Below are 12916 nucleotides of genomic sequence, written 5' to 3' on the forward strand. Positions count from 1 at the left end.
ACAGCGACTGCACTGAAAAAGTACTTCATTGGCTGTAAACCGCTTTGGGACGTCCAGAGGTCGTGAAAGATGCAATATAAATGCAACTCTTTCTTTTTTTTCTTTCATATCATGTTCAAGCCACCTCGATTCTGACGAAACCCAGTTTGCCTTTCTCCCAAATGATGGTCCCTCAATCATTAGCGACTGAGAAGCAAAGGTTCGAGCCTTTGACAGGTGACTGGGAGTATCAGGAGCTTTTCACAACCGACTTGCTGAGCACTGCCAAACGCGAAAGTGCATTGCCACTCTCCATCTGACCATAGCACGGACACTCACCAAACTCCAGGTTTAAAGGTGATTCTACCACTTGGAGCTGTGGAGCTTCAGCAGTAGTTTATTATATCAATCGATCGAAGCATAGAAACATAGAAGATAGGAGCAGAAGTAGGCCATTCGGCCCCTCGAGCCTGTTCCGCCATTTAATGAGATCATGGCTGATCATCCAAATTCAGTACCCTGTCCCTGCTTTCTCCCCATATCCCTTGATCCCTTTAGCCATAAGAAATATATCCAACTCCTTCTTGAATATATTTAATGAATTGGCCTCCACTGCCTTGTGTGGTAGAGAATTCCACAGGTTCACCACTCTCTGGGTGAAGAAATTCCTCCTCATCTCAGTCCTAAATGGCTTGCCTCTTATCCTTAGACTGTGACCCCTGGTTCTCGACTCCCCCGCTATCGGGAACATCCTTCCTGCATCCAGTCTGTCTAGTCCTGTTAGAATTTTATAAGTTTCAATGAGATCCCCTCTCATTCTTCTAAACTCTAGCGAATATAAGCCTAATCGACCCAATCTCTCCTCATACGTCATTCCTGCATTTTGCCGTGCAGCTAGGGTGCACAGCTTGCATCAGTGCAAAACAGGTTTGGCCTTGGAACATTGCAACATATCTGTCACTGAACTGCATGTTCGCCTTTATGGCGGGTCTGAGAGATCAGCCTCCCCAGGGCCAGAGATCATAACACCATCCACTGTCAGAGAAGCAGTCAAAGCCCAGCTCCCGAGGTGATGCTCCTGAGGCAACACCAGCAGTGTTTCTGTTACATAACAGCATTGCTGGTGGCAGCATTATTAGTGGCGATGGCAGCAGTCAGATTAAGTAGATGTTCTCCTGCCAAATCGCTCAATCAAGGCTACGTTACGTTCAGACTCGATTACCGCAACGCTCTGCTGACTGGCTTCCCATCCTCTACCCTGCCTAAACTTCAGCTCATCCGCAGCTCTACTACCATATCCTATCTCACATCAAGTCGCACTCGACTATGACGCCTGTCCTTGCTGGCCTACATTGGCATCCCAGTCTCCCAGTAACTCAAATTTAAAACTATCACCCTTGCATATAAACTTCTCAATGGCCTACACCCTCTGTTTCTCTGTTACCTCCTCCAGCCCTACAAGCTCGCCCCACTCCCAACTCTCTGCTCCTCCTGTGCATCCCCCCTCCCTTCGCCCCACCATTGGCCACTGGGCCTTCAGCCCCTAGCCCTCACACTCTGCAATTCCCACCTAAACTCCTCCCCCTCCAGAACCCTCCTTAAATCCCACTTCTTTGGCCAAGTTTTTGGTCACCCTTCCTGATTTTTCCTTTGGCTTGGCGTCGGTTTTTTCCCCATGCCTCTCAGAAGCACCTTTGGAGGTTTTTCGATGTTAAACGCACTGCATGCATGTAAGTTGTTGTTCTTGCCCTTTCCATTGTTGACACCAGAACTGAAGGTAAAATCTTCAGTGGTTACCTTCCAAAAAAGTTGCAAATAAAATAGTGGGATTTTGTTTTTTACAAATAAACAGGAACCCAGCTCCAGAACCAAGAATGGCATCCATTTATACTCCAAGACAGAAGATTGTTCTGGACAGCTTTCGCAGAAGAGAACCAATGCTGAAGGATTACTGGGTCAGCCCCCAGAGGCTGTACACAGCTGGAAGGGTCTCCTGCAGCCACTACCTAAGATTACCTAGATACACTCGTACCTTGGATATAGATATGGAGTCGATCAGATACCCCAGCTACTTTGACTATCAACGTCAAATGCTGTGAGTACTCATTTCAATCTGAAATAATAAAATGGCAAAATTAGAAAATGATGGGCTTCTTTGTGTTGGGAAGGCCATCCATCTCTCTCTCTCCCTGTCTCCGTCCAGCTAGCTGTCATGAGAACAATGCCGTGACATTTTTCTGCCTGTCTAAGCAGTTGGGGGTATGTATAATCTGCACAGTTTACAGAGGCAGGGCTAAGTGACAGCAGAAATGCACTTCATATAGCTAGTGAACCAATTGAATTTTAATGTATAGTATCTGATGCCAATGTGCTGTGTGTGTGGGTTTGCCACCTCCCCCTCTGATTCTACCAGTGGCTTCTTAAATCGCAATATTAATTCCTAGAACTGACCTTCCAAATAAATGACCTTTACCCTTAACATTATATAAATATGTTTCGACAGAGCAATTACCTTGGCTTGTTAATACTTATTCTGATAATGGTTTTCTTTCACTAATATTTTATCTCTGTATGTTTTTCTCTTACATCTCCTGGTTGGTGTCTGGCTCCTTGAATGCTGGCGGGCATCTGGTACTTTACCTCAGTTTACCAGTTGTTGTTGGAAGGTTATTTTTTAAATAATATATATATATTTATTCTCAGGATGTGGGTGACGCTGCCAAAGGCACATTTATTGCCCATCCTGAGAGTCAACCATGTAGCATGGGACTGTAGACGAGATTGGATAAAGGTAGCAGGTTACCTTCCCTTGAGGACTTTAGTGAACCAGTTGGGTTTTTACAACACGATAGCAAAATACTGCAGATGCTGGAAATCCGAAATAACAACAGAAAATGCTGGAAAAACTCAGCAGGCCAGGCAACATCCGTGGAGAGAAATTAAAAGTCGACGTTTCGGGTTGAAACCCTTTTTCAAAACTGGAAAGGAAATAAAATAGATCGAAGGCGGGGCTGCGATAGAACAAAAGAGAAGTAAAGAGACATTAAGAGGTATTCAAAACCAGACGAGATGGTAATAGGACAGAGGAGACAAAGACAGCTCAGATTAGGTGTGAAGTGTACTGGCAGGATAAGAGACAGCTGCCATGTGGGAGAGAGAAAAAAAGGAAAGGGGGGGGAAAGGGAAGACCCAAAACAAAGGGGTGGAAAAGAAATATATAAGTAAAAATGTAATAGGGGCCGAGGTTATGATCTGAAATTGTTGAACTCGATATGGGGTTTTTACAACAACCTGGCAGCTTTTGTTGTCATTTTTCTGGTGCTCAAATTATTATATTTTACTGAATTAAATTTCCCAATTTGCCATAGTGGGATATGAACACACAACCTCGGGATTATTGATCCAGCACCATAACCGCTAGACTACTGTACCCCACAAGCACAGTCCCTGTAGAGGGCACTAAACAATGGGGACTTTAACCAATTTTTCCCTTTATAATGCAGGACATTAAAGCCAATTGTAAGAGCCTACTGTCACCCCATCTAACATCAGTTAACTGAGCACAGACCAGAGATCAAATCCTGAGCCTTACGCTCAGTATGGCTCTGTTACTCACTGGGTAAAGTCACTGGCCTGAAAGTTCCTGGGGCCCCACTCTGCTGGAATTAGTAGGCTGCCTGTCCTCACCCAAGCTTGGAGATCCCATCCCAAATTCTGGGGATGGGTATGATGCATAGCTGGGGCATGTCGCTAGTGCCTGCAAGGGTATATCAGCTGTGGCTGCCCGGCCAAAGCCAATTGTCCTTCTAAGGTGGAGGAAAGTCCTCCAGAAGCCAAAATGGGCCAAAGATTTTTTTTAAAAACAACTCCTGGTCACCACATACCAGATGTGATTGCACTAGAGAGGGTACAGAGGAGATTTACGTGGATGTTACCAGGGCTGGAGAATTTTAGCTACGAGGAAAGATTGGATAGGCTGGGGTTGTTTTCTTTGGATCAGAGGAGGCTGAGGGGAGACTTAATTGAGGTGTATAAAATTATGAGGGGCCTAGATAGAGTGGATATGAAGGGCCTATTTCCCATAGCAGTGAAGTCAATAACCAGGGGGGCAGAGATTTAAAGTAATTGGTAGAAGGAGTAAAGGGGAGTGGAGGAGAACTTGTTTCACCCAGAGGGTGGTGGGGGTCTGGAACTCACTGCCTGAAAGGGTGGTCGAGGCAGAAACCCTCATCACATTTAAAAAGTACTTGGATATGCACTTGAAGTGCCACAACCTACAGGGCTATGGACCAAGAACTGGAAAGTGGGATTAGGCCGGACAGCTCTTTTTCGGCCGGCGCGGACACGATGGGCCGAATGGCCTCCTTCTGTGCCATAAATTTCTATAATTCTATGATTCCGTTCCCAACAGACCCACTCAGACTAGCGAAGGTAATCAATCCCCTCAAGGATCGATTATTTTCCTCTAGTGATGTTTTGGGGCCTTTACATGTCCTCACAGTGACTCATGACAGGTCCCAACTGGCAGGAGCTCTGCTAAGGCCTTTCAAGGTATAAAGGGAGGAATTTCTTGGGGAAGCCCATGAACCTCACCTGATATGGAAGGGGGTGGGTGGATGGAAGAATTTAAAGTGTGGCCCATAGTTCAGCCCCCCACCCCACCCACATCCGGGCGTAAAAAGCAGGAAATGAAACAGATTAAAAGGCCAGTTAGGGGGCTGGGAAATGGGGGAGGGGATGAAAGAACAAAAGGGAAGGTCTGGGAGGGGTGAGGAGACATTAAGAGATATTCAAGACGAGACGAGATGGTAATAGGACAGGTAAAGAGACAAAAGATGGCTCTAGATTAGGTGTGAAATGCGCTGGGAGAGTGAGAGACAGTTGCCATGTGGGAGAGAGAAAAGGAAAAGGCACAAACCAAAGGTGTGGATAAAAAATATATAAAAATATAATAGGGGCCAAGGTTATGAACTCGATATTGAGTCCACTAAAACACTAAGGTCATCACGGCCATGCTTGATCCTGTCCTCACGAGATGTCCACACATGCACTATCATATGATCAGGAATGGGATCCTAGCTGATCTTTGTCCTTTCTAGACCAAAGGCATTGAGACCGATTGTAGCACCATTTCCTCTGTCTTGGTTGAGATAAGCTAATTCCGTACAGACTCTCGCATCAAATCTTGGATCTTTCTGTTCAGCTTGGCTCAGCTCCACACTCAGCGGTGCATTTCCCAACTGAGCTTAAAGATCGACTCTTCAGAAGGAATTTGCCGTTACTGTGGAAAGGTTTAGGACAGATTGAGTGCTTAGAACTTGGTTCAATGGTGTGTTACTGTTCACGGTTTCTTCCCCAACAACTTTCTCACGTTCACAGCTATACTACGGATTCTATAAACAGACCAAGTCCCTTATGAACTGAAAGCTGATGAAGCGATTAGATTCTGTCTAGTTGGATCGGCTATTTGAGATGGATAGGGATGGGAGAACTAGGTGGCATACATGTGAAGTATGTTAGCAAGGATTTAGGTTTGATGTTAGGAATGATTTAGTTTCACACGTAGACATTGCCCACTGGAAGCTAGTGTTGGAGCAGATGGTGAGTATAGATTTCCTGCAGTGCTTCGAAAGGTTGCTGGACCAGATCTTGAGAGAGGAAGACTTTGCCCTACAGAGGCTCGCTGAGAATAGAATTGAGGCAAAGAGAAAATGGAAGACCCTGAAAGTACCTGTTTTGTAAGGGTGTCTTCACCTTTGAAGTTCAAGCAATTTGAGTATAGCACTCAGGCATTCAAAATGTGAAGAGTTTTTACACTTTAGCCAACAATGGGAGAATGACTGGCAATGTCGATCATTCTTCACTTTGCTGGTTTTAGCACTGGACCATAATCCAAAACTAGACATCAGTATGGCCCATCACACTAGCAAGTAACAGATGCCATTAGATCAAAGAGACTCCTCTACTTGTGAGTCAGGCAAAGGAGTTGATTTTAAACATACTTGACTGGTGAAAACTGGACGGGTAGGTAGTTAAAATGGAGTGGGTGACTTACCCGCCAGTGTCTCACCAGTGTCTCGCCAGTGTCTCGCCAGTGACCCGCCAGTGTCTCCCAATGTCCCGCCAGTGTCACACCAGTGTCCCGCCAGTGACCCGCCAGTGTCTCCCAATGTCCCGCCAGTGTCCCGCCAGTGACCCACCAGGGTCTCGCCAGTGTCCCGCCAGTGACCCGCCAGTGACTCCCAATGTCCCGCCAGTGTCCCACCAGTGTCCCGCTAGTGTCTCCCAATGTCCCGCCAGTGGCCCGACAGTGTCTCGCCAAAGTCCTGCCAGTGTTCCGCCAGTGACCCGCCAGTGTCCCGCCAGTATCCCACCAGAGTCCCACCAGTGTCCCGCCAGTGTCTCCCAATGTCCCGCCAGTGTCCCGCTAATGTCCCGCCAGTATCCCACCAGAGTCCCACCAGTGTCCGGCCAGTGTCTCCCAATGTCCGCCCAGTGTCCCGCCAATGTCCCGCCAGTGTCCCGCCAATGTCCCACCAGTGTCCCACCAGTGTCCTGCCAGTGTCTCACCAATGTCCTGCCAATGTCCCGCCAGTGTCCCACCAGTGTCTCCCAATGTCCCGCCAGTGTCCCACCAATGTCCCACCAGTGTCCCGCCAGTGTCTCACCAATGTCCCGCCAGTGTCTCACCACTGTCCCGCCAGTGTTTCACCAGTGACCCGCCAGTGCCTCACCAGTGTTCCGCCAGTGTCCCGCCAGTTTTTCACCAATGTCCCGCCAATGTCTCACCAGTGTCCCGCCAGTGTCTCCCAATGTCCCACCAGTGTCCCACCAATGTCCTGCCAGTGTCTCACCAATATCCCAACAATGTCCCTCCAGTGTCTCACCAATATCCCAACAATGTCCCTCCAGTGTCTCACCAATGTCCCACCAGTGTCCCGCCAGTGTCTCACCAATGTCCTGCCAGTGTCACGCCAGTGTCTCACCAATGTCCAGCCAGTGTCTCACCAAAGTCCCGCCAGTTTCTCACCAATGTCCCGCCAGTGTCTCACCGATGTCCCGCAAGTGTCCCGCCAGTGTCCCACCAGTGTCTCACCTATGTCCCGCCAGTGTCTCGCCAGTGTCTCACCAATGTCAAGCCAGTGTCCTGCCAGTGTCCTGCCAGTGTCACGCCAGTGTCTCACCAGTGTCTCACCAATGTCCCGCCAGTGTTTCGCCAATGTCCCACCAGTGTCCTGCCAGTGTCTCACCAATGTCACGCCAGTGTCTAGTCGGTGTCTCACCAATGTCCTGCCAGTGTCTCACCAATGTCCCGCCAGTGTCTCACCAATGTCCCGCCGGTGTCCCGCCAGTGTCTCACCAATGTCCGGCCAGTGTCTCCCAATGTCCCACCAGTGACCCGCCAATGTCCCACCAGTGTCCCGCCAGTGTCTCACCAATGTCCTGCCTATGTCCCGCCAGTGTCCCGCCAGTGTCTCCCAATGTCCTGCCAGTGTCCCACCAATGTCCCGCCAGTGTCTCACCACTGTCCCGCCAGTGTTTCACCAGTGACCCGCCAGTGCCTCACCAGTGTCCCGCCAGTGTCCTGCCAGTGTCTCACCAGTATCCCGCCAGTGTCTCATCAGTGTTCCACCAGTGTCCTGCCAGTTTTTCACCAATGTCCCGCCAATGTCTCACCAGTGTCCCGCCAGTGTCTCCCAATGTCTCACCAGTGTCCCACCAATGTCCCGCCAGTGTCCCACCAGTATCCCAACAATGTCCCTCCAGTGTCTCACCAATATCCCAACAATGTCCCTCCAGTGTCTCACCAATGTCCTGCCAGTGTCACACCAGTGTCCCGCCAGTGTCTCACCAATGTCCAGCCAGTGTCTCACCAAAGTCCCGCCAGTTTCTCACCAATGTCCCGCCAGTGTCTCACCGATGTCCCGCAAGTGTCCCGCCAGTGTCCCACCAGTGTCTCACCTATGTCCCACCAGTGTCTCGCCAGTGTCTCACCAATGTCAAGCCAGTGTCCTGCCAGTGTCCTGCCAGTGTCACGCCAGTGTCTCGCCAGTGTCTCACCAATGTCCCGCCAGTGTTTCGCCAATGTCCCACCAGTGTCCTGCCAGTGTCTCACCAATGTCATGCCAGTGTCTAGTCGGTGTCTCACCAATGTCCTGCCAGTGTCTCACCAATGTCCCGCCGGTGTCCCGCCAGTGTCTCACCAATGTCCGGCCAGTGTCTCCCAATGTCCCACCAGTGACCCGCCAATGTCCCACCAGTGTCCCGCCAGTGTCTCACCAATGTCCTGCCTATGTCCCGCCAGTGTCCCGCCAGTGTCTCCCAATGTCCCGCCAGTGTCCCACCAATGTCCCGCCAGTGTCTCGCCAGTGTCTCACCAATGTCAAGCCAGTGTCCTGCCAGTGTCCTGCCAGTGTCACGCCAGTGTCTCGCCAGTGTCTCACCAATGTCCCGCCAGTGTTTCGCCAATGTCCCACCAGTGTCCTGCCAGTGTCTCACCAATGTCATGCCAGTGTCTAGTCGGTGTCTCACCAATGTCCTGCCAGTGTCTCACCAATGTCCCGCCAGTGTCTCACCAATGTCCTGCCAGTGTCTCACCAATGTCCCGCCAGTGTCTCACCAATGTCCCGCCAGTGTCCCGCCAGTGCCTCACCAATGTCCGGCCAGTGTCTCCCAATGTCCCACCAGTGACCCGCCAATGTCCCACCAGTGTCCCGCCAGTGTCTCACCAATGTCCTGCCTATGTCCCGCCAGTGTCCCGCCAGTGTCTCCCAATGTCCCGCCAGTGTCCCACCAATGTCCCGCCAGTGTCTCACCACTGTCCCGCCAGTGTTTCACCAGTGACCCGCCAGTGCCTCACCAGTGTCCCGCCAGTGTCCTGCCAGTGTCTCACCAGTATCCCGCCAGTGTCTCATCAGTGTTCCACCAGTGTCCCGCCAGTTTTTCACCAATGTCCCGCCAATGTCTCACCAGTGTCCCGCCAGTGTCTCCCAATGTCCCACCAGTGTCCCACCAATATCCCGCCAGTGTCCCGCCAGTGTCCCACCAATGTCCTGCCAGTGTCTCACCAATATCCCAACAATGTCCCTCCAGTGTCTCACCAATGTCCCGCCAGTGTCCCGCCAGTGTCTCACCAATGTCCTGCCAGTGTCACACCAGTGTCACGCCAGTGTCTCACCAATGTCCAGCCAGTGTCTCACCAAAGTCCCGCCAGTTTCTCACCAATGTCCCGCCAGTGTCCCGCCAGTGTCTCACCAATGTCCTGTCAATGTCACACCAGTGTCACGCCAATGTCCCACCAGTGTCCCACCAGTGTCCTGCCAGTGTCTCACCAATGTCCTGCCAATGTCCCGCCAGTGTCCCACCAGTGTCTCCCAATGTCCCGCCAGTGTCCCACCAATGTCCCACCAGTGTCCCGCCAGTGTCTCACCAATGTCCCGCCAGTGTCTCACCACTGTCCCGCCAGTGTTTCACCAGTGACCCGCCAGTGCCTCACCAGTGTTCCGCCAGTGTCCCGCCAGTTTTTCACCAATGTCCCGCCAATGTCTCACCAGTGTCCCGCCAGTGTCTCCCAATGTCCCACCAGTGTCCCACCAATGTCCTGCCAGTGTCTCACCAATATCCCAACAATGTCCCTCCAGTGTCTCACCAATATCCCAACAATGTCCCTCCAGTGTCTCACCAATGTCCCACCAGTGTCCCGCCAGTGTCTCACCAATGTCCTGCCAGTGTCACGCCAGTGTCTCACCAATGTCCAGCCAGTGTCTCACCAAAGTCCCGCCAGTTTCTCACCAATGTCCCGCCAGTGTCTCACCGATGTCCCGCAAGTGTCCCGCCAGTGTCCCACCAGTGTCTCACCTATGTCCCGCCAGTGTCTCGCCAGTGTCTCACCAATGTCAAGCCAGTGTCCTGCCAGTGTCCTGCCAGTGTCACGCCAGTGTCTCACCAGTGTCTCACCAATGTCCCGCCAGTGTTTCGCCAATGTCCCACCAGTGTCCTGCCAGTGTCTCACCAATGTCACGCCAGTGTCTAGTCGGTGTCTCACCAATGTCCTGCCAGTGTCTCACCAATGTCCCGCCAGTGTCTCACCAATGTCCCGCCGGTGTCCCGCCAGTGTCTCACCAATGTCCGGCCAGTGTCTCCCAATGTCCCACCAGTGACCCGCCAATGTCCCACCAGTGTCCCGCCAGTGTCTCACCAATGTCCTGCCTATGTCCCGCCAGTGTCCCGCCAGTGTCTCCCAATGTCCTGCCAGTGTCCCACCAATGTCCCGCCAGTGTCTCACCACTGTCCCGCCAGTGTTTCACCAGTGACCCGCCAGTGCCTCACCAGTGTCCCGCCAGTGTCCTGCCAGTGTCTCACCAGTATCCCGCCAGTGTCTCATCAGTGTTCCACCAGTGTCCTGCCAGTTTTTCACCAATGTCCCGCCAATGTCTCACCAGTGTCCCGCCAGTGTCTCCCAATGTCTCACCAGTGTCCCACCAATGTCCCGCCAGTGTCCCACCAGTATCCCAACAATGTCCCTCCAGTGTCTCACCAATATCCCAACAATGTCCCTCCAGTGTCTCACCAATGTCCTGCCAGTGTCACACCAGTGTCCCGCCAGTGTCTCACCAATGTCCAGCCAGTGTCTCACCAAAGTCCCGCCAGTTTCTCACCAATGTCCCGCCAGTGTCTCACCGATGTCCCGCAAGTGTCCCGCCAGTGTCCCACCAGTGTCTCACCTATGTCCCACCAGTGTCTCGCCAGTGTCTCACCAATGTCAAGCCAGTGTCCTGCCAGTGTCCTGCCAGTGTCACGCCAGTGTCTCGCCAGTGTCTCACCAATGTCCCGCCAGTGTTTCGCCAATGTCCCACCAGTGTCCTGCCAGTGTCTCACCAATGTCATGCCAGTGTCTAGTCGGTGTCTCACCAATGTCCTGCCAGTGTCTCACCAATGTCCCGCCAGTGTCTCACCAATGTCCCGCCGGTGTCCCGCCAGTGTCTCACCAATGTCCGGCCAGTGTCTCCCAATGTCCCACCAGTGACCCGCCAATGTCCCACCAGTGTCCCGCCAGTGTCTCACCAATGTCCTGCCTATGTCCCGCCAGTGTCCCGCCAGTGTCTCCCAATGTCCCGCCAGTGTCCCACCAATGTCCCGCCAGTGTCTCGCCAGTGTCTCACCAATGTCAAGCCAGTGTCCTGCCAGTGTCCTGCCAGTGTCACGCCAGTGTCTCGCCAGTGTCTCACCAATGTCCCGCCAGTGTTTCGCCAATGTCCCACCAGTGTCCTGCCAGTGTCTCACCAATGTCATGCCAGTGTCTAGTCGGTGTCTCACCAATGTCCTGCCAGTGTCTCACCAATGTCCCGCCAGTGTCTCACCAATGTCCTGCCAGTGTCTCACCAATGTCCCGCCAGTGTCTCACCAATGTCCCGCCAGTGTCCCGCCAGTGCCTCACCAATGTCCGGCCAGTGTCTCCCAATGTCCCACCAGTGACCCGCCAATGTCCCACCAGTGTCCCGCCAGTGTCTCACCAATGTCCTGCCTATGTCCCGCCAGTGTCCCGCCAGTGTCTCCCAATGTCCCGCCAGTGTCCCACCAATGTCCCGCCAGTGTCTCACCACTGTCCCGCCAGTGTTTCACCAGTGACCCGCCAGTGCCTCACCAGTGTCCCGCCAGTGTCCTGCCAGTGTCTCACCAGTATCCCGCCAGTGTCTCATCAGTGTTCCACCAGTGTCCCGCCAGTTTTTCACCAATGTCCCGCCAATGTCTCACCAGTGTCCCGCCAGTGTCTCCCAATGTCCCACCAGTGTCCCACCAATATCCCGCCAGTGTCCCGCCAGTGTCCCACCAATGTCCTGCCAGTGTCTCACCAATATCCCAACAATGTCCCTCCAGTGTCTCACCAATGTCCCGCCAGTGTCCCGCCAGTGTCTCACCAATGTCCTGCCAGTGTCACACCAGTGTCACGCCAGTGTCTCACCAATGTCCAGCCAGTGTCTCACCAAAGTCCCGCCAGTTTCTCACCAATGTCCCGCCAGTGTCCCGCCAGTGTCTCACCAATGTCCTGTCAATGTCACACCAGTGTCACGCCAGTGTCTCACCAATGTCCAGCCAGTGTCTCACCAAAGTCCCGCCAGTTTCTCACCAATGTCCCGCCAGTGTCTCACCGATGTCCCGCAAGTGTCCCGCCAGTGTCCCACCAGTGTCTCACCTATGTCCTGCCAGTGTCTCGCCAGTGTCTCACCAATGTCAAGCCAGTGTCCTGCCAGTGTCACGCCAGTGTCTCGCCAGTGTCTCACCAATGTCCCGCCAGTGTTTCACCAATGTCCCACCAGTGTCCCGCCAGTGTCTCACCAATGTCACACCAGTGTCTCGTCGGTGTCTCACCAATGTCCCGCCAGTGTCTCACCAATGTCCCGCCAGTGTCTCACCAATGTCCCGCTAGTGTCCCGCCCGTGTCCTGCCAGTGTCTCACCAATGTCCCGCCAGTGTCCCACCAGTGTCCCACCAATGTCCCGCCAGTGTCTCACCAATATCCCAACAATGTCCCTCCAATGTCTCACCAATGTCCCGCCAGTGTCCCGCCAGTGTCTCACCAATGTCCTGCCAGTGTCACACCAGTGTCACGCCAGTGTCTCACCAATGTCCAGCCAGTGTCTCACCAAAGTCCCGCCAGTTTCTCACCAATGTCCCACCAGTGTCTCACCGATGTCCCGCAAGTGTCCCACCAGTGTCTCACCTATGTCCTGCCAGTGTCTCGCCAGTGTCTCACCAATGCCAAGCCAGTGTCCTGCCAGTGTCACACCAGTGTCTTGCCAGTGTCTCACCAATGTCCCGCCAGTGTCTTGCCAGTGTCTCACCAATGTCAAGCCAGTGTCCCGCCAGTGTCTCACCAATGTCCCGCCAGTGTCCCGCCAATGTCTTACCAGTGTCTCACCAGTATCTCACCAGTGTC

At 52.7% G+C, this 12916-nt stretch overlaps 1 protein-coding gene across 3 annotated transcripts in view; it reads left to right on the forward strand.

Annotated features, from left to right (window-relative positions):
- LOC147103388 (uncharacterized) overlaps window positions 1-12916 on the forward strand; it is a 465903-nt gene that overhangs the window by 241564 nt on the left and 211423 nt on the right. For all 3 annotated transcript variants that reach the window (XM_085962946.1, XM_085962945.1, XM_085962947.1), the window contains exon 2: window positions 1832-2074. In XM_085962946.1, coding sequence (XP_085819072.1) covers window positions 1832-2074 — 243 coding nt within the window. The remainder of the gene's footprint in view (window positions 1-1831; window positions 2075-12916) is intronic.

This window comes from Somniosus microcephalus, chromosome 20 (assembly GCF_052327205.1).
Source record: "Somniosus microcephalus isolate GS21.2 chromosome 20, FLI_Smic_1.0, whole genome shotgun sequence".
In the NCBI taxonomy this organism is placed as follows: Eukaryota; Metazoa; Chordata; class Chondrichthyes; order Squaliformes; family Somniosidae; genus Somniosus; species Somniosus microcephalus.